This window comes from Kryptolebias marmoratus, linkage group LG11, assembly GCF_001649575.2.
Source record: "Kryptolebias marmoratus isolate JLee-2015 linkage group LG11, ASM164957v2, whole genome shotgun sequence".
In the NCBI taxonomy this organism is placed as follows: Eukaryota; Metazoa; Chordata; class Actinopteri; order Cyprinodontiformes; family Rivulidae; genus Kryptolebias; species Kryptolebias marmoratus.
In genome coordinates, this window is record NC_051440.1 from 315,230 (window position 1) to 341,805 (window position 26,576).

The window sequence follows — 26,576 nt, forward strand, 5'->3', positions numbered from 1 at the left end:
ATTTGTAATCATCAAAATTAAACGAAATAAACATTTGAAATATATGAGTTTGTATGTAATGTATGAATATAATATACAAGTTTCACTTTTTAAATGGAATTACTGAAATCAATCTACTTTTTCATGATATTCTAATTTTATGACCAGCACCTGCAGTGCGTTTTAGCTGAAGAAAATAAAACTGATGTGCCTGTTCAAGAGCATAGACCAACAATGGATAGAATGTGAATATCTCTGTTTTGCCAGATTGCCCACATGTTCTAATCCTTCACTACCTTCTATTGTCATGGCAACCACTCCTACATGATACTTGTGTCTGCATCCTTTCCTAGTCCTAGAAAGAGTACAGAACCCAGGTCATTATGAAATGGTAGGTGTATATGTTAGTATTGCTTTGGAAAGTGCTGCTGATGTCTAGTATAGTGAGGGCATGGGAGAGCCTCTCAGGAACATGGAACATAGCAAGGAAAGCCTGTTTGGCAAGTACTAAAGTTGTAGCAGAGTTTTGGTTACCCTCACACTGAAGGAGGTTTTCAAATGTTACTAAGATCCAGCCATATTCTAAGAGGTTGTATAGAGAATGATGTGGGGTCAGGCTGTGTAAAGAGGACCTTACTGTCTCTAGGAGGAATCTTTTTATAGACCAGGAAAATACAAGACCCGTTGCAGAAGTCCACATTGATCAGAGCAAAACGCACACAAATACTCAGTGAAAGTTAAACAGTATACCCTCCTCTTCCCATCTTAGTAGACACCAACCCCTCCCAGCTCTTACCAGGTTGTAGCAGGATGTCTTGTTTGAGCTGGTGAAGTGATATGGGTCACGAGTTTTGCAATGCTGCATTTGCATCTTGAACAAATTGTTGAGGTTTTTCAGGGACATGACACATACAGCTGAGTTCGGGGTTGGCTCTGGAGAATCCGGCTGTCCCTGAGCGAAGGCGGCAAACAGCACATCATCGCCTTCTTCCACCATCAGCTGCCTCTGCAATTCTACGTCATTGCCCACTTTGGTAACGTGAGCAGCCTGAAGGATGTTGAAGACCTTCTCGTCTGTGGGAGAGCGTCGGCGCCTCTTATTGGTGCTGATGCATTCAATAGGCATTTCCACGTAGCGACGGATCACAAGGTCTGAGGAGCACATGCGGACTATGCGGGTATGGTAGGTTTGAGAGTTCCAACTCTTTTGCTGCACTGTGAGGAAGTAAGTAAAGGGCCCGCTGTGGAAGGAGTAAATGTAGCGCAGGTAGTATTTTCCTTTGAGAGATGGAATCAGGTCCATGTGTGAGAGGTTGGAGAAGAACGTGAAGCCATTTTGGCTTGTCTTCATCTTTCGTATAGAAATAGTGTGGGGATGCATTGCATTGCCTGACATGTTTCTTGTACTTGGAATCTCTGAGTTGCCAACAAAAAACTTGATAACATTGCTCTCCACATTGAGGACCTGAGAGCCTGATGGGCTCACCACAACATTCGAGTCACCTACTGGACCCTGGGCTGGGCTTAGCTTGTCCGTGAAGCAATAGACATTTTCATCAACAGTTTTAAGACCGTTATCTTCATCCAGAACGTGACGACGACAGACTCCATTATCTGCAGAGCCGCAGCTGTACAAACCTTTGTCATAAATGTTCTCCACCACTAAAGCGATATTGTGATTGTCGACCCTGTTACTGTTGCCAGTTGCCTGTGTCTGGCCACAGGTCTCATTGGCAAGCAGTGGCCCCGTGTGGTATTCTGATAGCTTTGTGAGGTTCGGGGCCAAGGCGTAGATTCTGTTCACGGCGCCAACGTAGATGAGTCCATCCAGGGTCACCATGTTCTGGACTGGGAAGTCAGCAGTGAAGGTTGGGAGCTCATAGGTGACTGAAAGGTTCAGATTGGCTGTCTTCGATGATTTATTGCAGTGACCCTGCACACTGGGGCACAAGGCCCAGAATAGCATGATGATTTGAGGCCAAAGAAGATTCATCCTGGTCCAGAAATGAGAAAAATGAGAATCAAGTTAGTCAAACATCTTACATAGAGCTAAAGCTTTCTTCATCTAAAATGTGAGGAAAAAAAGCCTAAAAGGCTATGGTGATTGGGGACTACTGAGGAAAACAAGTGGAACATGGAAATCCTTTTTTGCTCTTATAAATAGAACTGTGTCAGAGAGTAAAGCCAAAGTTTACTCATACTCAAGTGACTGGAGTCTTTTAGCAGTTACAGAGCTTAAAATCAGCCTCCCCATGAAAATAACTTCATGAGGAGACCACAGATCCTGAACAAAACAGGAGCAAGAACTGGACTAGCACTTCAGCTCCATTCCCATATGACCACAGCACAAGTCAAAGGAGTGAATCACTTAGAGAGGGGTGCTCCAACTGCCACGACTAAGTTTAGACAGCAAAACCCCCAAGGGAGTGAAGATGAACTCAATTAAAACAAAAGAGGCAGCAGGGTCCAGCAAAATGATAAATAACCCCTCTGAGTAAATGATAATCCACTGGGAGAACCTTTTCAGTGAAGAGGCAAGAGTAAAAATACCAGGGAGAAAATACCACAATGGAGAATTTGCTAAATGTTGATTTGCATGGTCTCCAAGTTGATGTGGTTTTCAGAGCAGATTGTAAACCAGAACAAAGCAATAACACCCAGAACAGTTAGGTTTGGGGTTTTATGTTCATGCACACAGTTAAACATGCTTGTATTAGGATTCGATGTTTGCATCATGTGACTGATTTATGTCTGATGTGTCACTGTTAGTGGCCCAGTTCTACAGCAGATTTAAAGGATAAAACTCAGTTTTGTACAAATATCATAGATGGCCATTTCACTAAGACGGTCAAAACACAAAAGCAGACAGCAATTCTGACCAACCTAGAAGAAAATTCTCGTGATTGGATGTTAAATGAATAAAAAGGTAAATGCATTTCATAAAATAAAACTGTTTAAAAATGTTGTATGTAATAATGCTCATTGCAGGCATATGTTGATATTAAGGAGAGAGTAAGCCGTTTTGTTCTAAAATAATGAGTATTAGGGGGCTCATTATTGTGCACCTGCACCAAAAACAAAAAAATATGGCATGCTCGCTTGGCAGAGTTTTTCAAAAGACAAAAGGCAAAAGTAAAACAGTGAAAATGTTCGCAGTTCAGAAGGAAAATGACTCATGAAGAAAAATCTCAGAAAACACACATGGGAAGTGAGTGGCGTTAGTGGTGCGGCGAGCCAGAAAACACATTTCAAAACAGTGCGAGATGTATTTAAAGGAGGAGGAGAGAGAGGCGCAGGAACGATCACTGCGCTTTTACGCATGTAAACAGTTTGAAGAAAACAAGAACCCACCTGTTAGTGAAGCACGGCGCTGTTCGTCCCCTCTCGTTCAAATCATATCTCGTCCCTCAGGAATGGGACTCTTTGATTTCCCCCCCCCAGAATCTAAAAGAATAATAATTTTTCGCTCTCCAGAAGACACGGCACAAAAATCCCAGAAAGAAGTTCTCTCCAAACGATTCGCCTGTTTTTACCAAGAGCTGAGGACAGCCAGCGGCTCTGCGGTTTAACCCTGACTGATTGCATCAAGCGGACAGCCGCTGCTCCGCTCCTCTCATCTCTGCCCCCTCCTGAAGCTCCGCCCTTTTGTCTCCACGCGCGCTCCATGACGAGTCCAGGTGCTGCGATGGAAATCCGCGCTCAGGTAACCAATTATATTATTTCACCTTACTCTAAAGGGGCAGTTCAGATCTTTTGAAGTGAGGTTGACCAACAAATATCTTGAGTTTTGTGGATGAGGCCTTCAATTTGTTTTCCAAAATGAGGTAATTCAAAGACCCATCTACTGTATTATAAATGTTCATAATTTTTACTCAAAACTTCACTTCAGAAGAGCTGAACTATCACTTTAACATCTGTAACACTGACAACAAAGTGACATGGGCTTGTTCAGCACATCTATGTCTGAAAGAATCATTTTAAACCAATAAAAGTTCAGTACAGGACATTTTTTGAGTAATGCTGACACAGAATAAAAAGGGTTTCAAAGTTCTGCAGAACAGAGAAAGAAAGCTGAGGTCAGAAATGGCTCTTTGTTCTCTTCTACCTGACTCTCCTCCAGCACTCCTCTGAGTCACACCACTGGTCTTCATGTCAAAATGTCTCACTCAGCCAGAAATAATGAGCTAAGTTCTAAAGGCTAAACCAACTGTGTGAGGGTGCCTCAGCAGTGAATCACAGCGGGCAACACACACACACAAACATTCCTTTGTGCCACTTCCTGAAAAAGAGGGCACTTGGAGTGAAGACTGGAAGGCCTGATAACAGTGTTGATGCAGACTGAATGAGTATGGGTCAGTTCAGAAGCAGATCTCACCTGACAAACTTGACATCATTCTTCATGTCTCAGTGTGATACTCAGAGATAATTAGTTTCTTCTCTCCTCTTTCCTAATTTTAACAACTGAATGATTCTGCTAGCTTTACAATGTTCTCTGGGGTCATTCAACTCTCTGATTTCCCGGTGGAGTCATCAACCTGTCACTGTGTCCACCAATGGGGTGTGTTTCACCTCAGAGAACTACTGAGGAAGAGTTTTCACTTGCAGTGATGTTAAGTTAAAAATAGTACCACAAAGACAAAAAAAAGATAAAACACAAGATACAAATTCTGAAATAAACAGTAAAGTTGATATAAATTGAAAATAAAGACCTAGCATTCCTCGAAGAAATGCATATCGCCCACCACCTTTTAATACCAAAGTTTTATCTTATCTTATGTTGAGAATTGAGAGATGTAGCCATTTTGGACAAATCTCAGAAATGAAATTCTGTGCAATTACATGCAATATGATGTGTTGCCACACTCAGAGTATGTGTTGTGAATGACTCTCAGCTACTACCACATTAGGTTTTAGCTCAATTTACATTTAAGTTTTTCTGTGTAGGTAAGGTTGATTATTTGTGGTGGCCATCTTGAATTAGGTTGACTCCAAAAAGTAATCAGTTGCAGATGTTCATCCAAAAATTACTTTCTGAGAGTTTCATTAAATTCCATACACTTGTTCATGATATATTTTGCTTACACACAAACAGGGTCGACTCCAAAGCTTAAAACTATAGTTTTAAGGAAAAATATTGTGCAATGGAGTATGTGTTGTGAATGACTCTTAGCTACAACAAGATCTAAATTTAGCCCAATATTTGTAAAATTGACAGAGTTATAGCAATTTTAGTGTTTCCTTAAGTCTGTTGGATGTGGTGGCCATCTTCAGCTGGCTTGGCACCAAAAAATAATCAGCCATAGAGGTACATTCAAGAATTATTTCCTGCAAATTTAATTAAAATTGGTCCAGTAGTTCCCAATATATTATGATAACAGACACTTGAGCACACACACAGACACTGGCAAAAACATTATTGTCAATCCTCACCTTTTTGCAGCAGGTCATAATAAGAGCTAAGCAAACATTGCAGAACCTGAACAAAATTTTTATTCATTCATCTCCAAAACCCAAACACAGCAGAGTTATATTTCCAAAAGTTTAAACAGAATTTGTTCCAAAATATGTACAGAAATTAAGTTCTTTCACAGGATGATGGATCCCCATTTTACAACTTGAGGTGAGCCTGAAGTTTCATGACAGTGTTCTCGCTGAGTTTGTTTTTTTTCTGCTGGGACTGTGTTTTGTTGTACCTCAGGGCATTTCTAGTGTATTTGTTAAAGGAGCGTGTCACAGACAAGTTCTATGAGTGTGTGTGCGTGTGTGTGGGAGTGGGGGTGTGTCTGTGTGTGTGTATTCACCCGATGGGTGTGGCTCCATGTGGCAGTGAGATCCTTTTTGGCTCAGGCTCTCGTTTTGCTCAAAGCATGACATGAGCTCCAGGAATGATTTGCGTCTGACAACCACAACACCCAGAACACAACAGCTTGCTTCTGCTTTGGGCTTTCTCCTCAGGTCATCCTCCTTTATCTCCTCTGTGGTGGAGATTAAGGTGGAACTTTAACTGTCTGTAAATTTGTAACTGTTGAAAGGTGTATTTAGCAAAACAAAAGAACATTGTTACAAGAAATAAAAGGATGCAGGTTTAAACACATTAAAATTAGCTCCTACGGTAACATGGCATCTAATAAATTGCATCCAGTTTGGCCATTAGGAGACTGTTGTTTGTAGTTCACCTATAAAGTAAGTGGTACAGTCCTCAGTCCAATGGTTCAAGATGTCAGGCAGGATCCTGAACCCAGTACTAAAACCCCTGATCTGCTGTTTGAAGTATAAATACATGTTTGCCATTTTGAGTGCTAATAGAAAATAATGTTGTGGTGTTTTGGAGTATGTGTGTGGGTACTTCCTGGTGGGCTGTCTTTGACGGGTGATTGGCAGCTCTTCACCACTCCTTCCGCAGCTGCGACGGATCAGGCTTGTCAGGCGTTCGTGGGTACTTAAGGCCGTGGTGGGAACCAGACCAGTGCTAGAGCATTGTTTTACCAATTAGTAATGTGCCAAGCCCTCATGTTAATCTCTGACATTTGTGAAACCTTTTTTGAGAATCTTGTGTTTGTTTTTTGCTCTACACCTGCCTAGGATTACCTGCCTGTTTCTGGAGCCAGTCTAGTCTACATACGGAACTCGTCACGAAGCTAAGTACTCACCTGTTTACCTGTGACTGTCTGCCAACTTTACCGCCACCACCTGTAAAGGAAAGACTCACCTGTCACCAACTGGAATTGCCACCAAACCACTGCTGGAAACAATACTCACCTCATTGTCTCCTCTCTGTGCTGTGGATCACGCCTTCCTCCGTAAGCTCACTCTCCTGGACAATTTCCTAAATTCTACCTTACCTGCTCACTCCCTGAAAAGACTCAGACTCACAACGTCCTCTGTTTCCAGGTCCCGGTTCCTGTTCATCCTCGCACATTTATATCACTTCCGTTACGTTCGTCTCTGTGTCAGTCTATTGCCGAACTGCTCAAATTAGAAAAGGTCAGAATCCTGACAAATGTAAAGTGATGATCATCAACTGGTGGCCAGCAGGAGATTTCTGACTATTACCAACCTGCGGGTGACAGTATGTGCGTGTGTGGCAGGGGCAGATGTTCAACTTTTGGGATTGAGGCCCTGTCCACATGAGAACACTCTTTCCAAAACAATGTTTATCCTCTTAAACATGGCACCATTTCTAGAAATGTTTTCATCCATATGGAAATACAGAAAACAACCCGAACGCTGTAGTATCTGTACCCAGCCTGTATGTGGTGCTATGCCATAAAGATACACCAGAATCAGGAAAAGAAGAGCAGACACTCCAAACTGGAGAAAATAAACTCAGGAAGAAAAAGATGAGGTTAGAAAATACAAGATCAAAAACTGAATTCTTTTTGTTGCCTGACGAGGAAGTGGAACTTCTGCTTTGAGCTACATTAAACTACTGTTGACTGGGAGTCATGTCGGTTCAAATCCAGACATAATGGATGCTTTCAGGCAAAGTAGCAAACAAAGGATGAAGTTTTCCTCAATGTTCAAAGAGTTCTGGGTAAATTGTTTCTACACAAGGTCTTTTAAAGCATTTTTTTTTTTTACCATTTTTGTTGGAGTCTATACTTGAAATATATTGTTAATATATATTGTTTTGCTTTATTGTTAACAGTTCAATAAAATTATAAAAATATTTTTGGCTTTAAATTAGATTTAATAATAAGGGCTTTTTACATTGCTCTTTTCAAGGCAGTGTTATTGATCATCTGCCTTGTCTGTTCATTGAAGTAAAGCAGGACATTTGTTGTAGTTGAACAACTTGTTTTGGCTCATGCTCTCACCCTTTTGGGAAAGGGCAGCAGCCGAGGAAGACCACAAACGGGAGGGAAATGTGATGAAGCTCAGTGGTGAACCTCGCACGTGCTCACAATTATAAAGTGAAACCTCCAAAGCATGATATGAGTTCTAAAAATTTACTTCTGATAACCACACAATCTACTTCTGTTTGTGGTTTTCTTTACAGGCTATCCTTGTTAGGCTCTGTCTGGACCAGCTCTCTGTCTTTCAGGTGGAGCTGTGTGGGTGGGGCAGGTGGATGCAGGCACACACCTGCAACTGGTTAACGCTCATCAGGAGGAGCTCAAAAGGAGTCCGCTGCCAGTCCTTCAACACCAGACTGTTTGCATTTGTGGTACAGCTCGCCCTCCATGTGTGCCCGATGACATTTTTGCTCTTCCACGGCCAAGACTTGCCTTGTGTTCTCATTCCTGGCTTCAGGTTATTTCCCTCGTGGGTCTCTGGTCCTCTGCTCTGGTACGCTACTTCGAGTAAACTACCGGCTGGCACAGCGATCCCCTGGCTTCTTCCTCGCTACACCTGCAAGACCCAACCAAACTTGCTCCGCCCTCCTCCAGCTCCACTCCTGGATTTCTGCCACCAATCATCTTCAGTCTCAGTTTCTTCCATCGGCCCCCTGGTAACATCAGACCACAGATCCTTCATCAACTTTCCCCTCCTGGCGGAAAAACTCCATTATCAAGTAAGCCATTTTTTTTTTTTTCTGTTCACGATTCCTGTTCATCGCTTACCACTTCCTGTTTACCTTCAGCGCTCCCGTTGTCTCCGCTGCCTCCGGGCTACCAGCTTCTGAAAGTCAGTGTGCGATTCCTTTGCCTCAGGCTCCCCGCTCCAGAAAGCTGACCTGCAACATTCATACTAATAAATCTGTTAAAAAATTAATTCTGGTTTTGTTCCTTAATTGAAAACCCACCAATCAGGTATAAGCAGTCAATTGATGCAGCATTAAACACACAAGAAGGGTCTTTCTTTGCATATGATGATATATCCTGTGGTGTTGATAAAATCAGATCCAGCTAGGTGAATGGGATAATGGCTAAATATTTGAGGTGGCGGGTGAATTTGATCAACACACACGCCACTGTTGCGGGTTAGCAGTTTGAACAGAAAAGGTGTTATTTGTCCTCTTGACATATAGGGGGCAGCAATGTGCTCAAGTTGCTGCCAAATGCAAAAAGGAGAAGTTTAGCAGACACTCTTTACCAGTTGGTGGTGGTATTGATTCCTTCAGTTGTTTACCAACCACCAAGAAAAATCAAGAAGAAGAAACAATTTGAGGAGTAGCATTAGCAATGTGGCGGAACATTTCGGGAGTCACAGATAACAAAAATGTTGTTCAAGAGTAGTCGAGGGAAGAACCGAGAGTTAAACTTTTTTTTTTTTTTTTTTAAAAACTAAATCAATGATGTCATGACGTCGGTCTGTGTGTGTTCGTGCCTACGTTCTGATGATCTGTGCTTCCTCGTCAGATTTTCCTACAGGGCTAAACGGCTATGTCTAATGGTCGGTGCTACCCGTCAAAAACTGCTACCGTCATGTTTACCAAAAACTATAGCGGTTCGTGTTAATGTTAAATATCATCGGATACTGAAGTGGAAGCTTAGGAATTATGCTATGCATAGCATTGGAACAATTTATATCCATGACAAAAACCTTTTCTAAAACTACAAAAATCACTTCCTTCATCAGAATATCCTACCTGTTAAATATAAGCGAGTAGCAAAAATAGATCTATGCATTAAAAGCATCAAGTGTCTGAAAAACATTACAACTTACATAAGCACCAAAAAAACCTTCAAAAACACTCCACAGAAATAAATTTCACTTGTCTGAATTTTTTATGTACAGATATGCATCTTTTAATGGTTTAAAATAAAATAAGAAAAATCTAGTTATTTTCATGCAGTGTCCAGAAAGAGGTGTTGTTCAGCTTGTAGGGCACCACAACTGCTTCCACCCACCTCGATCATCATCATCATATGAAATAACTTTTTGTCACAACAAAAAATAGTGGATGGTAAAAATTTTAATTTCCACCCCTGGCTGTATATACTTTTATTTATGCAGATTTGTTCTACCTAATTGGTAGCTGAACTGACAGAAAACAGGAATATGCCAGAAATATGATTAATATCTATCTATCTATCTATCTAAATAATAACTACTCAAAGGCAGACCCATGCAAAGTCTGCTAAGAAAAAGTTTGTTAGTGACCCCTGATGTGTATAACTGCAAAAACAAGAGGTTGTGCCACCATCAACACCCACTCAAATTGTTATGGGATTGGTCACATCTCCAGACTTGGTCAAATAATTAAATAAAGAAACAAAGATGTCTGCAAACATGTTCGATTAAGGCAGACAACCATTTTTTAAATGTCTTCTAAGACCAGCTGTGATGTTGTTTGTGCCTTAAAGTGGCACCATCTGCTGGCCCTTCAGGTGAAAAGGGAACGTGAACAAGTTTTTGGTGGAACCTCTAACTACTTAATGTGAAGAGAACAGATTCATCTCACAGACAGAATTGAGACCTCATCAGGCAGCAACACTCAGTCCTGATTTTAGAGTTTCTTGTGGACCTGAACACAACCGAACAAGATTATTGATCTCCTTTGGGCTCAATAAATTCTGATCCTTTGCTCATCAGGACAGGAAACTGATAGATGCTGCTGAACCACTTAAAGTCCTGTTGCTTTATTCAACCAGTGGGCTCTTGGCACTATTTTGGCTTGTTGACAGCATGCTAATGAAGAGTGCATCTTCAAAACTACATTGTGTCTAAAGTCACAGACCTTTTGGACCTGTGTGATAAGAACAGAATGGTTCATAAAAAGGCTGAATGAAAACAGGAGGACTTTTAGTCGATGCTCTTGGCTTTACTAGACTACACTAGAGTACTTTGTTATCATGTCTGGTTCCACAGACTGAGAAAAAACCTGCGGTAAAAAAGTTACCACAAAAACCTGTTTCATTGTATTAGAAATCTACTGTTTACAGCTACACAGGTGATTTTTCCTTTCATTGTCTTATTTTGATGATTATTTTTTTAATCTTGGCATTGCAGCACTAGTGTTTGCTATGAGCTCCAGTAGTGCTACTGAACAGATTCCTGATTTCAATGAAAATATAAAAATGCTTCTGTTCTTCTTCTGTCACATTTTGCTTTTTTGTCTTTTGATGTGTCAGGAACCCTGCAGGTAAATAAAATAACTTTGTAACTTATAGATGACTTCAGTTTTGAAGTAGTTTCAGTGCCATGTTTAAATGAATGAAAAATCAAATGAATAATTTTAATTTTGGACAAATCAAACATAAAAACAGGACAACTAAAAGAGAGCCTGAAAGTAATAGCAACTAATAATTGGTACTAGAATGAAATAAATACACAACAGAACACAAATATTAATTTGAATTTCATGTTTGGGAACTTTTCTGATGTGAGAGTTGACGTTCCCTTTTCCTTATCATCACCACAACACATATCCAACTTCATACAACTCATTATATAAAGAAATAAATATAGGTTAAATTAAAAAATACACAGTAATATATACAATGTCTCAAATAAATGTCAGCAAGATAAACAACAAACAAGGATAGATAAATAACAAAGTAAAGTTAGACAAACAAACAGTGATACGCAGTTACACACCAACAATTAGGTATGCAAATCCACATATAATCTATGATTATAAGGTTTAACAAAGATAGTACCCAGGTTCAGGCTAAACGGATAAGAACAAGACCAAAACAATCAATGTTTAAATGTTTTTTTTTTTAAGGCTAACGTGAACGAGTACTCAGGCAGGTACTGGGTGGATAGGCAGACTCAGTGGAGGAGGCAACAGAGATCCCAGAGATAGATAATTACAATCCAGAGGGGATTGACTGATGAGGGTGTTGATTTCAGGACAACCTGAGTGGCCGGACGGAGACAGTGAGGTAACCAGGGCTGAGATTGAAGAGTCCACAACCAGAGAGAGCGAGAGGTCCCCAGAGAAACCAGAACGGGAACTCCTGGAGAGACAGCTGGCGAAGCGGCTTTGAGGAAACTGAATGACCCAGCGAGGACTGGATCTCTCCCAGAAGCCTAAATGCCATCAGAGCTCATCAGCCAAATCGGGTGCAGGTGGGAGACAGGAGCTCTGCCTATGTCACTCAGGATCTACAAGGTGAGTCACATCAACTGTCCAGAAGTCGATCTCCACAATGAGAAAGGGCGAAATGGAATAGAAAACAAACAAACAAACAAATAAACTTAGCTTTTCCTGCAGACTGTATAAATGCAAGGTACCGCTCTGCATTGTCTGCAAACAATCTAAAGAAACATCAATGTAAAGATAGAAATGGTGCACGCCTAAATGAGACCCTCCTGATCTCCACCTGCATCATGGATCCATGCTATTAGTCTGCCTCTGTGATTGTACAGAGTTGTGTCAAAGGTCCAAGTTGCAGAGGATACTGCTGAATATCATCCTTTCTCAATTTTTTTCCCCCTAAGACATTATTTGATGCCTCAGCTGAACGTTTTCCTCATCTGTTGGTTTCATTGTGGCCTGAAGAGTCATCAGATTACACACACTGAGAATCCAGATGTGAGATTGTACGGAGCTCTCATCTGTCATTACCTGTTGTGTTGCTTCAAGAACTCCTGCTGGACAAGGAAATCAAAAGATTACCATCACAGGAAATGGTAGAGGTAGCAAACAGGCAAAGAAAGTGTCAGTCAATAAGTTGTGTGCTGCATCAGTATCTGACAATCTGTCCTGGACGAAGACGCGTCTCCGCTCATATGAAGACCCACGGCAGATAATCAGCACAGGTATAAACATCATAAAGAAATAATGGGTTCAGCCTGGAGGGAAGGCATGGACAGCTTCTTTAAAATTAACACCACCTTGTTTATCTGTTTCAGTGAAATTTAATAAAGCTGGGTGGCAGTTTGTCAAATGAAAACTAAAAACAAATGCAAACACTGGTAAAACTTGTTCGTTAATAAACTGGAACAAAATTTTTTTTCAAAAAATTAAATATAGCATGTCTTGATGGGTTAGCCCAGGGTCCCCTCCCTGGGCTGCCACCTTACCGTGGTGGACCCTTACAAAAAAATCCCATGAAAATCACATGTGAATTTCACATGTGATTTTCCCTGACGGGTTGCGTTCGTCGGGGGGGTCTGTTAGGGTGTTAGGGTCTGTGCGTCTCTGGGTCTGTGGTGTGGGATTGATGAAGCGCAAGAGCCCAGCGCAAACACCACACCACGAGGTGCACCCCACCAGCCCCGCAAAGCAGAGACCCCCACGAAAGCACACCCCCACGGAAAAAGGAGACCCACAGCGTCCATGCCCAGGGGCACATGCCCGACATCCATACCCCAGCCAGAAGCAGCACCCCGGGAAAACTCATACTAAGGCCCTAAAGAGGCAGAAGGCCCACAGAGCAAAAACCAGAACCCTCCGAGACCACCCAACCCAGAACCACCCAGGCCAGCCAGCCCGCAGAAGCCACACAGATCCCCAGACAGAACCGGAGCCGCCATGTCCCAAAACCCCTAGGGGAATCGGAATCTGACCCAGGTCTGCCCGAATGACACCCAGCCACCACCCAGGGCTGTCTACCCAGCCCCCATCCCAGAGGAAAAGCTACCCCCACCCTAACATTCAAACAACTCTCAGACCACACAAGACACCCAGGTTGAGTCTACCCCTCCCCCGGATCGCTCCCCCCCCCTCCAGCAGAGAGCACTCCCTGATGGGAGAGCACCTGCAATGAGATGGCAAAGAGACCTCCCCATCAGCTTAAGGCGCCCAGGCCCCCCAAAGCACCAAGAGGCTCCAGATCAGGGCCGGGCACCGGCGACATACCCACCAAGACCCAAGCCCCCCAGGCCCAACTGGTACCCCAACCCACGGGCGACGCATCCCCCAGACCCCCGAGCCCCAGAGCCAACCCTGAACCCACCCAGGGGCAGCCCAGTCACCAGGTCAGTAACCTATGTCCGCCAGTGCAGACCGCCAAAAGGCATGCATGCAGCCACCAGAAGCAAACACCCACAACCACCAAGACCCCCTCCCAGCCGAAGGCCACAGCCCCCCAGCCCAAGACCCCCGCGGCCCCGTCCCATGGGCCCCCCGATGCCTAGACCCCGACACCCTCCCCTCACCGGCCACAATGCCCCATAGAGCACGATCAAAGGCTACTCCCCACCCCCACTATGTAATGGAACCGATCAAGCCCAGAGAGAATGATCTAATTTGGAGGCAGAAGCTGTCTCAAGACTGATATGATCCAACAAAAGGTCTCTATACTGGTTAATGCAAAGAATATTTTTATTTTTCCAATTTAATAGTATTGTTTTCTTTGCGATACATAAGGCAGTGCAAATCATGTGAATTTTCTTTGTCTCTGAGGTGATGTCATCTACATGGGCTAGTAAGCAAACTGATGGAGAGGGTGGTATTTTACATTTGAGACACTTTGATAAGTCCTCACATATCATGTGTCAGAACCTCTGAATAGGTGGACAGAACCAAAATGCGTGGATGTAATTATCAGCTATATTGCCTGTGCACTGCGAGCAAGTGCTAGATGATGCAAAACCCAACAAAGACAGAGTTGACTCCGATAGTTAATGGCAAAGTCATTCTTAGCACTGAATGACTCTCAGCTACTACTCCAATTGTAGCTACCACACCAGCTACAATTTTAGCTCAATAGCTTTGAAATTGTCTGAGTTACTGCCATTTACATGTTTGATAAGCTTGATTAGTTGTGGCATCCATCTTGAGTTAGGCTGACTTCAAAAGTTAATCAGTTGTAGATGTACATGCAATAAAACCTTTCTGAGAGTCTTTAAAATCTATTTTGTGGTTGATGAGATATTTTGCTAACAGACTGCAAAAAAACAATAAAAAATCAAATTAGACACACACAGAAGTTACGATTGCCTGCCTTCAATGGCAACAAGTGATGAAAATGACACGCTTTGACATGCAGTTTTTACAGTGTGATCAAATGACGTTTCAACAGAGGAAAGTCTGGATTCTTCCACAGACCTCAACCCTCCACCTGGTGTTTCAGTGATAAACTGGTGGCCTTCTGTCCAAAATAAACTGAAGGGTAACTTATATCACTGTGCAACATCTAATTTTTCATAGAGATTTACTTGTCTTTTACAAACAGTAATCTACTTTTTAATAAAAAGTATATTTTTCTTACTAGAAGCTCTCAGAGAGCCTCATAGCGCCATTAAACAATATTACGGATCATGATCCAGATTACCAGCAAAATGAGATAAATTGTTTCTAGAGATAACCCCAACATTTCCTGAAAATTTCATCAAAATCTGTTTTTTAGTTTTTAGCTTTGTTTGCTTTTGGCAATGCGTGTTTCATAGTCTGGGAATTAGCTAAAGATCCACAAATTAGTTATATATAATAGTGCAGGGGTGGTTTGTAAAATGACACAAAAGGTTACATAGTGGAGGAGTGAGTGAGTACTATTGACTGTTAGCTAAAAGGTTCTGGCTTGGACTTTACCTAGAGAAAACCCACGCATGTACGGGTAAACTCCAACTAAAATGTAGTCTAGTTTTCTCTCTCACACCTAAAACATGCATATTAGGTTAACTGGCAACTCTAAATCAGACCTAGGTATGTGTGTAAATGCTTGTCTTGTCTTGCTTGTTGTTATGTGGCCATGTGATGTATCAACAAACAAACAATAAATTCATACAACAAAACAAAATCAACATGTGCATATGTGCAGCAAAAAGACAGATTGTGTAATAAAATTAAAAAAAGAAAAAAAAGTGTATTCATGTTATGTGGGTGTATATTTGCGAATATGCCACCTGGAGATGCACAGTTAAAAGAGTGCTGTGAACAGTAGAAAGAAGGCCCACCATCTTCAGCACCTAAGAGCAGAGAAGACAGGTGTGTCATGATCGATGGAGACGGAGGCGAACCCAGAGAGCAGACTCATTCATGAAACTCATGAAACTAAAGAAAACTAATTTATTAAAACGAAAACAAGAGGCTGACGGGGCAGCGAGACGAAAACACGAACTACAACAAGGAACACAGGAGAACACAGGACAAGGACTAATGAACAATGAACCAACGCAGTAGTGGAGAAAATGACCGGATTTTAAAACACAGAGGAAGATGAGGTAAGTGGGCTCAGGTGTGTGAAGATAATCGCAGACAGGTGGAGATGGGTGTGGCAGGGAAACCAAATGTAGACTGAGGGTGAGTGCACGATTACAAGAACAGGGAAACATAACAGAACCAAAGCCAACAAAAGACAAGAACACCAACTCAAACCCAAACCAAAATACTAAACACCAAGAAAAACCCAAATCTTGCCAAGGTGGAAGCAGCCGCAGTCAAACAGACACCCGACTCCACCCAAAGGCAGCTGCGTGTCCGCACAGAGGTAGGTCACCAGCAAAGCACAGGGTCAGCAGCCCCCAGGACAAAGAGGTACGAGGCAAAACACAGGGCACCAGTCCCCCCAACCCAATCATGCCACCACTTCCTGCCATGCAGGCCAAGCCTTAGACACAGTCTCCCCAACGGCCAGTGCCCTCACCAGCCCCCGGCACAAACAGCACCAAGCAGAATTAGCCAGCCAGCAAATTTTCTGACTAGTATGACTTATACTAGGTGGTATTTGTTGAACTAGTACACCAAAATGTTGAACTAGTGCAAACAAATGTGTAACTAGTGCAGTACTGTCCAGAAGTCTTAGGCAAAAATGACATTTGATATCATGGATGTCAAATGAACGTCTTACTATACTGAAACACTTGAATGTGAACTTTAAACCTACTCTGTCAGACCTCCAAAATGCAATCATAAAGTGATAAATATGCATCATAGTGGTGGGCTCCTTCAGAATGGGTTTCAGTGCTGATAAGCAACACCCCATATTCACAGGTAGATGTCACACACTGATCATGAGTTTACTAAAAACACAAAACTCTGATGTGGTCAAAGTGATGCATCATTTTAAAGAGAGCAGTGACTAAATTGGAGAGAACCAGGTGTGTTGAAGGGAGGAACATCTGTACGGGTCGAGTGAAGCAGATCCTGAACCAGTTGAGCTGGATCTGTACCAGGCTTCCTGCTGCTTGATGTCAGCAAATACTTCATCAGTCTCAGTGTTCACCACTGCAACAGCTGACAGGGAATGCGGCCAATAACTCGTCCTGTGAAAAACTGTTTCATTTTCAAGTCGCCTAACAAAGAAGCCTTAGTGAACATGTCAATCATCAAAAAACACTCTGGAGGAAGAATGTTTGGCTAAATGAGACAAAGAGAAAGGCTTAAAGTTTATTATCGCTCAAAGCCTGAATGATGGATGTTAATGTTTTTGCATGTCTGTGTGTTTTCGTGTCTGTTAGCAAAATATCTCATGAATCACCAGATAGATTTTAATGAAACTTGCCAAAAGTAAGAATTGGAAGTGCTTCTACAAGTGATTAACTTTTGAATTATCTCAATTCAAGATGAACACCACAGCTAGTCAACATTAATCAACACAATAATGGCTACAACTCAGTCAGTTTTACAGGTATTGAGCTAAAAGTTGATGTGGTGGTAGCTCAGACTCATTCCCTGCACATACTCACTCATACAAGTGTGGCATCTCACAATATTGCATAAGACTATCAAGGTTTGATCAAAATGAATACAACTCAGTCATTTCTTAACATAAGAAGATTTTAGTCTAAAACTAAGAAAAAACATGCCAAATGGTGGGCAATATGCATTATTTATGCAATATTTCACTTTGCTCAGTTCAAAGAGCTAAGTGAAATTAAACTAATTTTGTGTTTCATAAAGTTAGCTTCATCTGCCCGAGTCAATGAGCCTCATGTCCTGTGAATAAAATAAAACAAAAAACAGAAAGCCAAGAGATGCATGCAATTTTAAACAGAAAATGAAGAATGAAAATAAATGATTTTTAACTTTTGGTCTCAAACACACACTCTGACCTGCAGGAAGCAGCCTGTTGTGTGTTAGGTCAGAGTAAAGCAGGTCCTCAGCCTCCTGCCTGACAGTTTGCTTGCTGAAAGCACACAAGGATGTCAAGAGGGGTGGAGAAGGAGGCGAACCCAGAACGCAGACTCATCATAAAAAAAAAAATTATTAACTAAAGAATGAACAAAAACAAACGCTGATGAGGCAGCAAAAACTAAACAAAACAAAATCCAAAACGGCAAGGCGAAGCAAGGCAAGACGAGAGACAAGTGACTAGAGACAATAAACAATAGACAATGAACCAGCAGGGTAGTGGAGAAAGAGACCAGGTTTTAAGCACTGAGGATAATGAGGTGAAGTGGGCACAGGTGAGTGATAACAATTGCTGACAAGTGGAGATGGGCGTGGCAGACAAACAGGGGCAGAATGATGACAAAACAAAGACAACAAGAATAAAACCAAAAACCCAGATGACAGAACACTTAAAGAAACAATAACCCCAGAAAACAAAGCATAATGCCAAAAACACTAGAATTCATAACAAAGGATGAGACATGCCTAAGATCATAGAGGGCATTGTGTAAGATCTGACGCAAAGACCTTGAGGTATTTTAGCTGCAGATGTCTGTCAGCAAATCAGGACAGCCTGAGATCTCCCAGTTTGCAGTCAGTCAGAGCCCACTGATGGTAAAAAAAAACAGCTACACAATGCCTAATGTATGTAGTCCACTGATACATACAGGAAACAAGAAAAACATTGGATGTTCTAGAAGAAAAAAAGGTTGATCAAAGATCACTTTAAAGCAACACTAGCCTCAAGACAAACCTTCTTGATTATTTCAACTTCGTTTAACTAATGTTTCTGTAGTTGATAAAAAGGAGTTAAAATAAATAAAATGTTATTTAAATAAGATGTTATTTTGAACAGGTGATTTTGAACAGGTGATTTTAACAGGTATTTATGATTTGGTGCAAAAACATGGATTTACAAAAGGATGAGTTTTTAAGGTGCAAAATGGGCAGACAATTGAAATCTGTAAAAACACAGTCATTTAAATAAAGCTGGGAAGTGGCTTGTATATTCCTTTCTTTAAAAAAAAATAGGAAATGCACCCTGGGTTCTGAAATTATGAGAAAAGGAAATCCATTCACACAGGGTGCCACTTTTAAAAAAGGGTACATTCATAAAGGATTTATTATTGTTTCATAAACGAGTTACTTATGAATTTGTAAACCCCTAAAAAGCACTGATATATATTTATAAAACAGAATAAACGCTGTTCAGACATTGAAGCAGGCTCATTTTGCAAGATCAAGTGCTATACTTTTATTCAATCAGGTAAATGCCATTTTTTTCCAGTTGATCCGCTTACTTTTTTACTAAAAAACTTTTTATAATGACTCATAATCAACTCATAAATGGTTTCTCAGAGACTACACTCTGTGTCCAGATGATTATGTCACAGAGAGAAACCTTCTTTGTCCAGATTATTTTATGCAGAGATGATAGGTGTAAATAACGTGAATCAATAGCTGAAATGTAACAGAGACTCCAAATATTTGTTGGTTTGGGGCTAAAAAAATTAAACTAAACAGCTGAAATGTAAAAATGTAAAAAGGCACTTTTTTCAGGGTCTTGGTTTAAATAAATATCTCTGTTTGATTTATATAAACAGTAAAACATGACTCAGGACCTCAGGTGACTCTGATGTTTATGCTGAAAGGAAACAGCTGCTGATCCCTGAGATGCCTCCAAACCACCACTTTTGCAGATGTTTAACAAAGTTGTTCAACTGATGAACACTTCTGACTCATTCTGAGCTCAGGTGAGAACATCCAGAGTGGCAAAGAAAAAACGCCACTGTGGAAGAAAAAACTGATTAAATCTCGACTAGAGCCAGCTGCTGAGAATCACTTAGCTATGGAGTCTTCCACATGTTATTTAACTAACTCTAGTGGCAATTTAATCTGAGTTTTCTTCAACAGTGCTTTTTTCTTTGTCACTCACAAAGTTCAGACTGACGGAGAACCTGATCAACAGTTGTTGGAGCTCAGTCTCTCCCATCCCAGCTGCTGAAGCTCCTTCAGAGAGCTCTCAGGTTTCATGGTGGTATTTCTCACTATTCTTCATCTTCAGTCTCTCAGTCTGTGAGGACGGCCTGCTCTTGGTAGATTTACACATGCCCCATATTCCTTCCATGTCTTGATGATGGATTTAACAGGATTCAAAGGGATGTTTCGGGCCTAGGAAATCCTTATCCCCTGACCTGTACGTGTTAGCTAAGGATAAACTTAAAAGTTGTTCACTAGCTAATGTCTAAAAACATGCATGTTAGGCTGCCTTCAAGACCAGGCCTCCCTTGAAAAACAGATCTGTGATCTCAGTGGGATTTGCCTGGTTAAATAAAGGTTAATCAAAGTAAATTTAAAAAAAAAACAATTAAGAGAAACAGACAGAATTTGTGAACAGGAAATCTAGACAAGAGATCCTGAAGTAGCACAACTTCAAAACAAAATGGATCAAAATAGACAACCTCCAAGACATGCAAAGCCAACCTGGTGATACAGGATGTGAGGTCATGTCCTCAAACCTGTCACTGAACCCTGACCATCATCAGGATGTGCCCTCAGATCCACCCAGAAAGGAGTTTTAGGGGGGTACCGACATGTACCACCTCCACTGACAACATCCACTGCTTTAGGCTCAGTCATAACTGCAAAACAAACAAACAAACAAACAAAACCCCCAAAAAACCCCACTGTGTCCCGTACCTTCAGGTACCTACTCACCTTTAGAAGCCCCATAATCTCTAGCCCCCGCCCCTTCCCTCCAGGCCCTGCCCATTTTACAGCATATGGCCAATCCCTAGGATCTGCTTGGACTCTAACTCAGGGCCCTACAGACCCCAATGGACCACAGTCCCTCATGGTAGAGACTTTAGGCCAATTCTGGCCTATGAGCAGAAATTTAGATCTATTTAGACTACTAATTGTTTAAAAAACAAACAAACAAACAAACAAACACACAAAAAACTCAATGGGTATTATTTAACCCCGGATAGCTAGGGGAAATAGAAAAATACATACACACCACACAAAGCTTAGAACAGGAGAATAAGAGTGGCTGGCCTAGAGGGACCAGTAGCAAATTTATAGGGGTGGCCATTTATTAAACCAGACATTATTAGCAGATCTTATGACCTGTTTTAAAATCCATGGTAAATAGTAAATAGCTTGCACTTGTATAGCGCTTTATTTAGTCCAAGGACCCCAAAGCGCTTCACACTGCAATCATTCACCCATTCACACACAGGTGCCCTGGTGCGGACTGACAAAAGTGAGGCTGCCACCACATCGATCTTTTCAATATGTTGCACCTCAGCGATGGAGCAACTTTTCCCTTGTATTGATAATTTTAATTCTTAATATAAATAAATAAATAAATAAAAGCTGGAGACATTTTTATTTGTATACCTTTAGAAATAGTTTTTAATGTATGTCTTTTTGCTTTTACAATGTTTTAGTTTTGTTTATATTTAATTGTATTAGCAAATCACAAGAAAATTGTGCTCCTTAAAAATGAAGATGTAAAGAAATTAGAGCTAGTTTAAAACTTTTGCACAATACCGTACCCAGGTGTTTCTGAGAAAACTCCAAGGTGTGTGCTGTGCTCCCTCTGTTGTTGGAAAGAATTAGAGGAAATTTACCAAACCTTGACAGAGGTGTTGTTATTACAGAGGGCTCAAACGCTCTTGCATTTTAAAAACAAATCCTAACAGAACCAGAAATGATGAAATTGGAATATAGTACTTATTGTCTGTAAAGTCTGTTTATTCATGTATTTACTGCATATTTTTGGATTTGTGTTGTTTTTTAAATGTTCCTATGGTCTATTTGGTTTTGTTACATTTGTTGATTTAAGTTCAATCAGTTCTCTGCTTCAATTTTTTTTATGTGACACTCATTCCTGTTTTATTTTGAAAAACATTTTTCTTGTACATTTGCCAGTCCCCTTAGGAGAGATGTTTCAATCATGATGTACTTATCAATGTATGAGTGATATCAATGTAAAGTTGCATTTTAAAAAGAAATAGTGCAAAGTGTTTTGTACAAAAGGTGCTATTGAAGTTTGAACATTATGTTGTTAAATAATTATTAGAACAGAATAGACCTTTCTTTATTCATTTTCTTTGACCCATTTCTCCTTTTCAGGTCCTTGGGAGCTCTCCAGCAGTCACTGTTTGAGAAGCGGGGGACACCCTGGACAGGTCTCCAGTCCAACACAGGGTCAAAGAAGACAGCCCATTCACACTCTCACTCACCAGCTAACCGGACAAGCATGTTTTTGGTCTTTGGGGGGAAACCAGAGTACACCCACATGTAAACTCCACCCTGAGACCCTAGGTCAGGATGCAACCTTCTTGCTGGGAGGTGGCAGGTCTAACCACTGGGCTGCTGTACAGTTAAACGTTTACCATTCAAATTTATACAGGTCCATGTTACAAGAGTTTTAAAAAGGAAAGTAGAACATGGTCCGTTCCACTTATTTTAGCTTTTTTAGAGCCTACTGTAAGTTAATGATACTCCGCCAGGGAGATGTGAGTGGCAATCCGGGAAGGAGGGATCTGAGTGGAGATGGATCCAGGTAACTGGTGAGAATGCGGCCAGAGGTTGTGAGAATGGAGCCAAGAGCGATGAGGATGTTGGAGGGCGGATAGGTTACACAAGGGTTGATGATGGAGGGAAGAAGCCAGCCAAGGTGGATGAAATCCAGGTTTGTCACTGAGAGCTTGGAGATGATCGCAGAGAACTGGAGAGTCATGGAGGAGCTGGTCTAGTCTGTCAACAAGGTGACCGTGGTAGGCTAACACTCAGCTTCTCTTGATGAGGGTAGATGAGTTGCAGGTGTGTGACAGCACACCTGCTGGAGGTTCCGCCCTCCAGCAGGCCACGGTCCAGGAGGACCTCTGGTGGATGACTGCTGGAACTAGAAACATACTAAACAACCCCAGAACCCAACACTTTTAGCTTGTAGCTTGCAACTTTTAGGTTTTGCTACATTTAACTTTAAGCTACCGTTATTCTTCTTTTAGCTTTACCAAATCAGCTTCTTCAGCAAATTTCAACAGTTATTCATCACTCATCATTTACCCATTTTCACAGAAAATGCAATTTCTCTTGTTTGTGTTTGAAATATGCTGTTTCTTTTAATAAAAAATTGTTTTTCAGTTTAACAGACAATAAGCAGCTTAAACACTACATGTTGTAGCTTGAATGAACCAAAGTATATTTCTGCATATCAGTAGACTTCAGAATGGAGCCCACAAGTTGAAGCAGGAATGGGACTGGCTTCTCTCTCGGCTAGTTCCAGTACAAGTTTTAAGTCCCGTCCTTTCTGTGTAAACGATTGGGTCATTGCACTTCTTAAAAACTAAAAACACACCTTAGATAATGTTTTCCAGTTGACCCTTGTTTAATCAAAGTAGTTCTTGTGCCTGTATATTCAGATATTTATTTATTTTTTAACAAGTTTAGCTGTAAATAGTTAGTTCATGCTTAACATAAAGATCATGTAACACCATGATTGTGCGTAGGGGGTGTATGTGGGGTTAAAGCCCAGCATCAGTAGTGCGCAGACCCTGGTTTTAAAACTACAAAATGGCAGTTTCTGTTAAATGGTTCCTGCTGACTTCATTTCCCAACAACGGGAGAAGGGGAGCAATTGGTCTATCAGGATAATATGTCTATGTAGATGGAGGGGTGGTGGTGGGGTAGGGGGTGTTACAGCAGGGACGGTTGGGTTGTAACCTTTTGAAAAACTGGTTCAGATCATCTGCCCATTTGTTGTCTCCCACAGCATGAGAGTTTTGTTCTTTATGGCCTGGGACAATTTTCAGGCCCTTCCAAAATCCTCTTGCGTTGTTTTTCTGCAGCTGAGTTTCCATCTTTCTCCTGTAGAGGTGTTTTACCCTTTCTGATCTTCCTCCTTGGCTTCTTCTGCACAACCTACAACTTCTCTTTGTTTCTTGACAGTTACATTAGTAATAGTTAATTGTTATTGATGAGCTGTTATTAATTTCCCCTTTTTTTCCTGTTATTCTTGAATTATTGTATTGGGTCCTGAATAGGGTTGCAAAATTCAGAGAACTTTTCAAGAACTTTTAAAGTTGGAAACTTTCCATGGGAATTAACTGGAATAAACTGGCATAAACCTGAAATTTTAAATATTTAAAGTTGGCCCTTAACAGGGGTTTTAAATGTAGTTAGGGAAAAAATATATTTTAGCATAATATTAACTAAAACAACCAATTTCCAAGTCGCAGGGAGCTGGGGTTTTTCTCCAGCAGTAACTGCGTGAGCGTTTGGGGTTCACCTTGGACAGGTCACAAGTAATTCTAACTTCAATTTCCAGATAATTCCTATAATTTTCTTGGAGTCCTTCCAATTTAGAATATTCCCATATTCCTCAGCTTAACATCCCATGGAAAGTGTCTGGAAATTTACCAAAACATTTCCGCCCCTTTGCAACCATAGTCCTGACTGTATTTTTATTTACATTTACTCTTACTTTCATTCTACCTCTAGAGTGCTGTAACCAAGGCCGTAGCCAGACTTTAAAAAATGCTGAGGTCAACCACTCATTATCCCCCTGCACATCAGTTACAATAAAGACCAAAACTTAATTAAAATAAAAGCATTTATTTAAAACAAGTGACTTGAATGTGTATATGACATATATTTGTATGTGTTTGTAAATTCATGGGGCGCGATGTCATCTTAAGCAACAGAGGACTCAGGGCACAACCATGATGACTCACTGAAATGACATGAATTAGTTTATGTGAATGTTGATTGTTCACGCTGCACAAACACATTTAAAACAAGATTTTAGCATAGAGTTTACCTTTTCATCAAATACCAGTGAGGTGTTGTAGTTTTTGAGCTGTACCAGCACTAATGTGGTCCAGATGTAAAAACAAGTGCTAAAATCCCCCTTTATTGAGGTTTCACAAATCACATACTTGGTTTTAAATGTTCTACAATCAGTGCAAAATAATCTGGTCCAGGTTTGAAGTGTCTGGTGTTGTAGTTTTTTAACTAGAGTAGATTAAAGATGCTGAAGGTAATGAAAAATTAGGTGGAATCGCCCTTTAGCCATTTTCCGAATTGAAAACCAACTTCAGCGTGGAATTGAAGGAGAATATTTTTAGCAAGTTACCTTGGTTGTGTTTCACCGTAAGTGGCGCTCTTCTTCTTCTGGTCTTTATGTTAGCAGTAGGGTACGCAAAGCTGCACTCTTCTTCGTAGACATTGAGTTTGGCTGCAGCTGCACACAGTTGCAGCGCCTCCTACAGTAAACTGGTGGAGCTACACAGAGAACCACGCCGTTCAAAAGCACTATTTTGATTATTTTTTTTATTATATACACAGCAGAAAAATACTGAGGTCCGGACCTCGGTGTCCTCAATGGTAGCTACGGCCCTGGCTGTAACTATACAACCCCCACCCACCACTGGGGCAATGTTTAAGTATAATTGAACTGAATTCTTTCCTTCAAAAGAGCTTTTATTTCAGGGTTGATCCATGGCTTGTTTTTGGAGTCCTACAGTCATACAGTCCTGTTGGGTACGGTGCTCTCCAAATAGAAATTTTATGTAGTCTGTGATGAAATTTGTAAGGCTGTCAGTGTTCTCCCCTGAGGTCACTACATTCCGTCCACATATTGGACTTAAAGCTGTCTCTCAGCTTCATCAGACCATGTAGTTCTCTCTTTATTTATTTATTTATTTATTTATTTATTTATTTATTTATTTTCTTCTCAACTCTTTTTGTTCGCTGCACTTTTCCATATTCTGTTCCTCAGCCCCCTTTTGCTTTTAGATTTCTTTTGTTTCATGAATATTTCTTTTTGGCCTACCTGCTCCAACAGTCCTTTATGTTTTGTGCAAGTGTTAGTCAAGAAAGCTTTTGTTTGCTCTTCACCTGCTGACCTGCTGCTGATGAGTCAACATTTGAGTCCTCCTGTTTCAACCACATCTATGATAAGAATTTACTCAAGGTTTCATATTGTGATAAACAAACATTATGGTTGTAAAACTAACTTTAATCCTACTTTATAATTTTTGACATATCTTAAAGATATTTATCTTAAATGTCACATTCATTACATCATGTTATTACATAATTGCTTAAAATATGTGTTCTTAGGCTTTAGGGTATTTACAACTATTCAATCTTGAATCTGTTAAAAATGTGTAGGAATTTCTTGGATGTTGCAATTTTTTTCATAAAAACATGGGGATGTAATGTTTGGTTTGCGCCAGGAGTTAACGCACAAATGCACTTCTGAAGCTTTTCCAGCAGAGGGTGCAGTTGCATAGTAGAAAAAAAAAAAAAACCCCAAAAAAACACGTTTGACTCCAAAAAACAAAAGATGGCAGTTGAAAAAGTATCATCACCCCTTACATTTGGATTAAAAAATTTATCTCATACTAGCAAGATAAGGGAGACTTACCCAGAATGCACCAGGCTTAATGTAAGAAAACAACAGGAGTGCAACACTGCCTCTGCCTTAAATATCACAAGCTTGAGATTCCTACATGGTAGTGAATAAATTCAAATGTTCTCTGCTCATGTGTGCACAAGTAACAGATGTGTATCTCTATTTTAGTCCAACTCTGAGTTAGTAAAAATGTTCTGTTTGGAGGAACAGCAGAACACACACTTACTTACTTCCTGCTCACTTCCTGTTCGATGAGTAAAGGTATTGTTTTAAATA

General features: G+C 40.8%; 1 protein-coding gene across 1 annotated transcript in view; it reads right to left on the minus strand.

The window, feature by feature from the left end:
- Positions 1-3,574, minus strand: part of met (MET proto-oncogene, receptor tyrosine kinase) — a 142,138-nt gene extending 138,564 nt beyond the window's left edge. The window contains exons 1-2 of the mRNA XM_037978035.1: positions 3,331-3,574; positions 776-1,973 (exon numbers count right to left, since the gene is read on the minus strand). Coding sequence (XP_037833963.1) covers positions 776-1,972 — 1,197 coding nt within the window. The 5' untranslated portion in view covers position 1,973; positions 3,331-3,574. The remainder of the gene's footprint in view (positions 1-775; positions 1,974-3,330) is intronic.
- Positions 3,575-26,576: the final 23,002 nt, after the last annotated feature.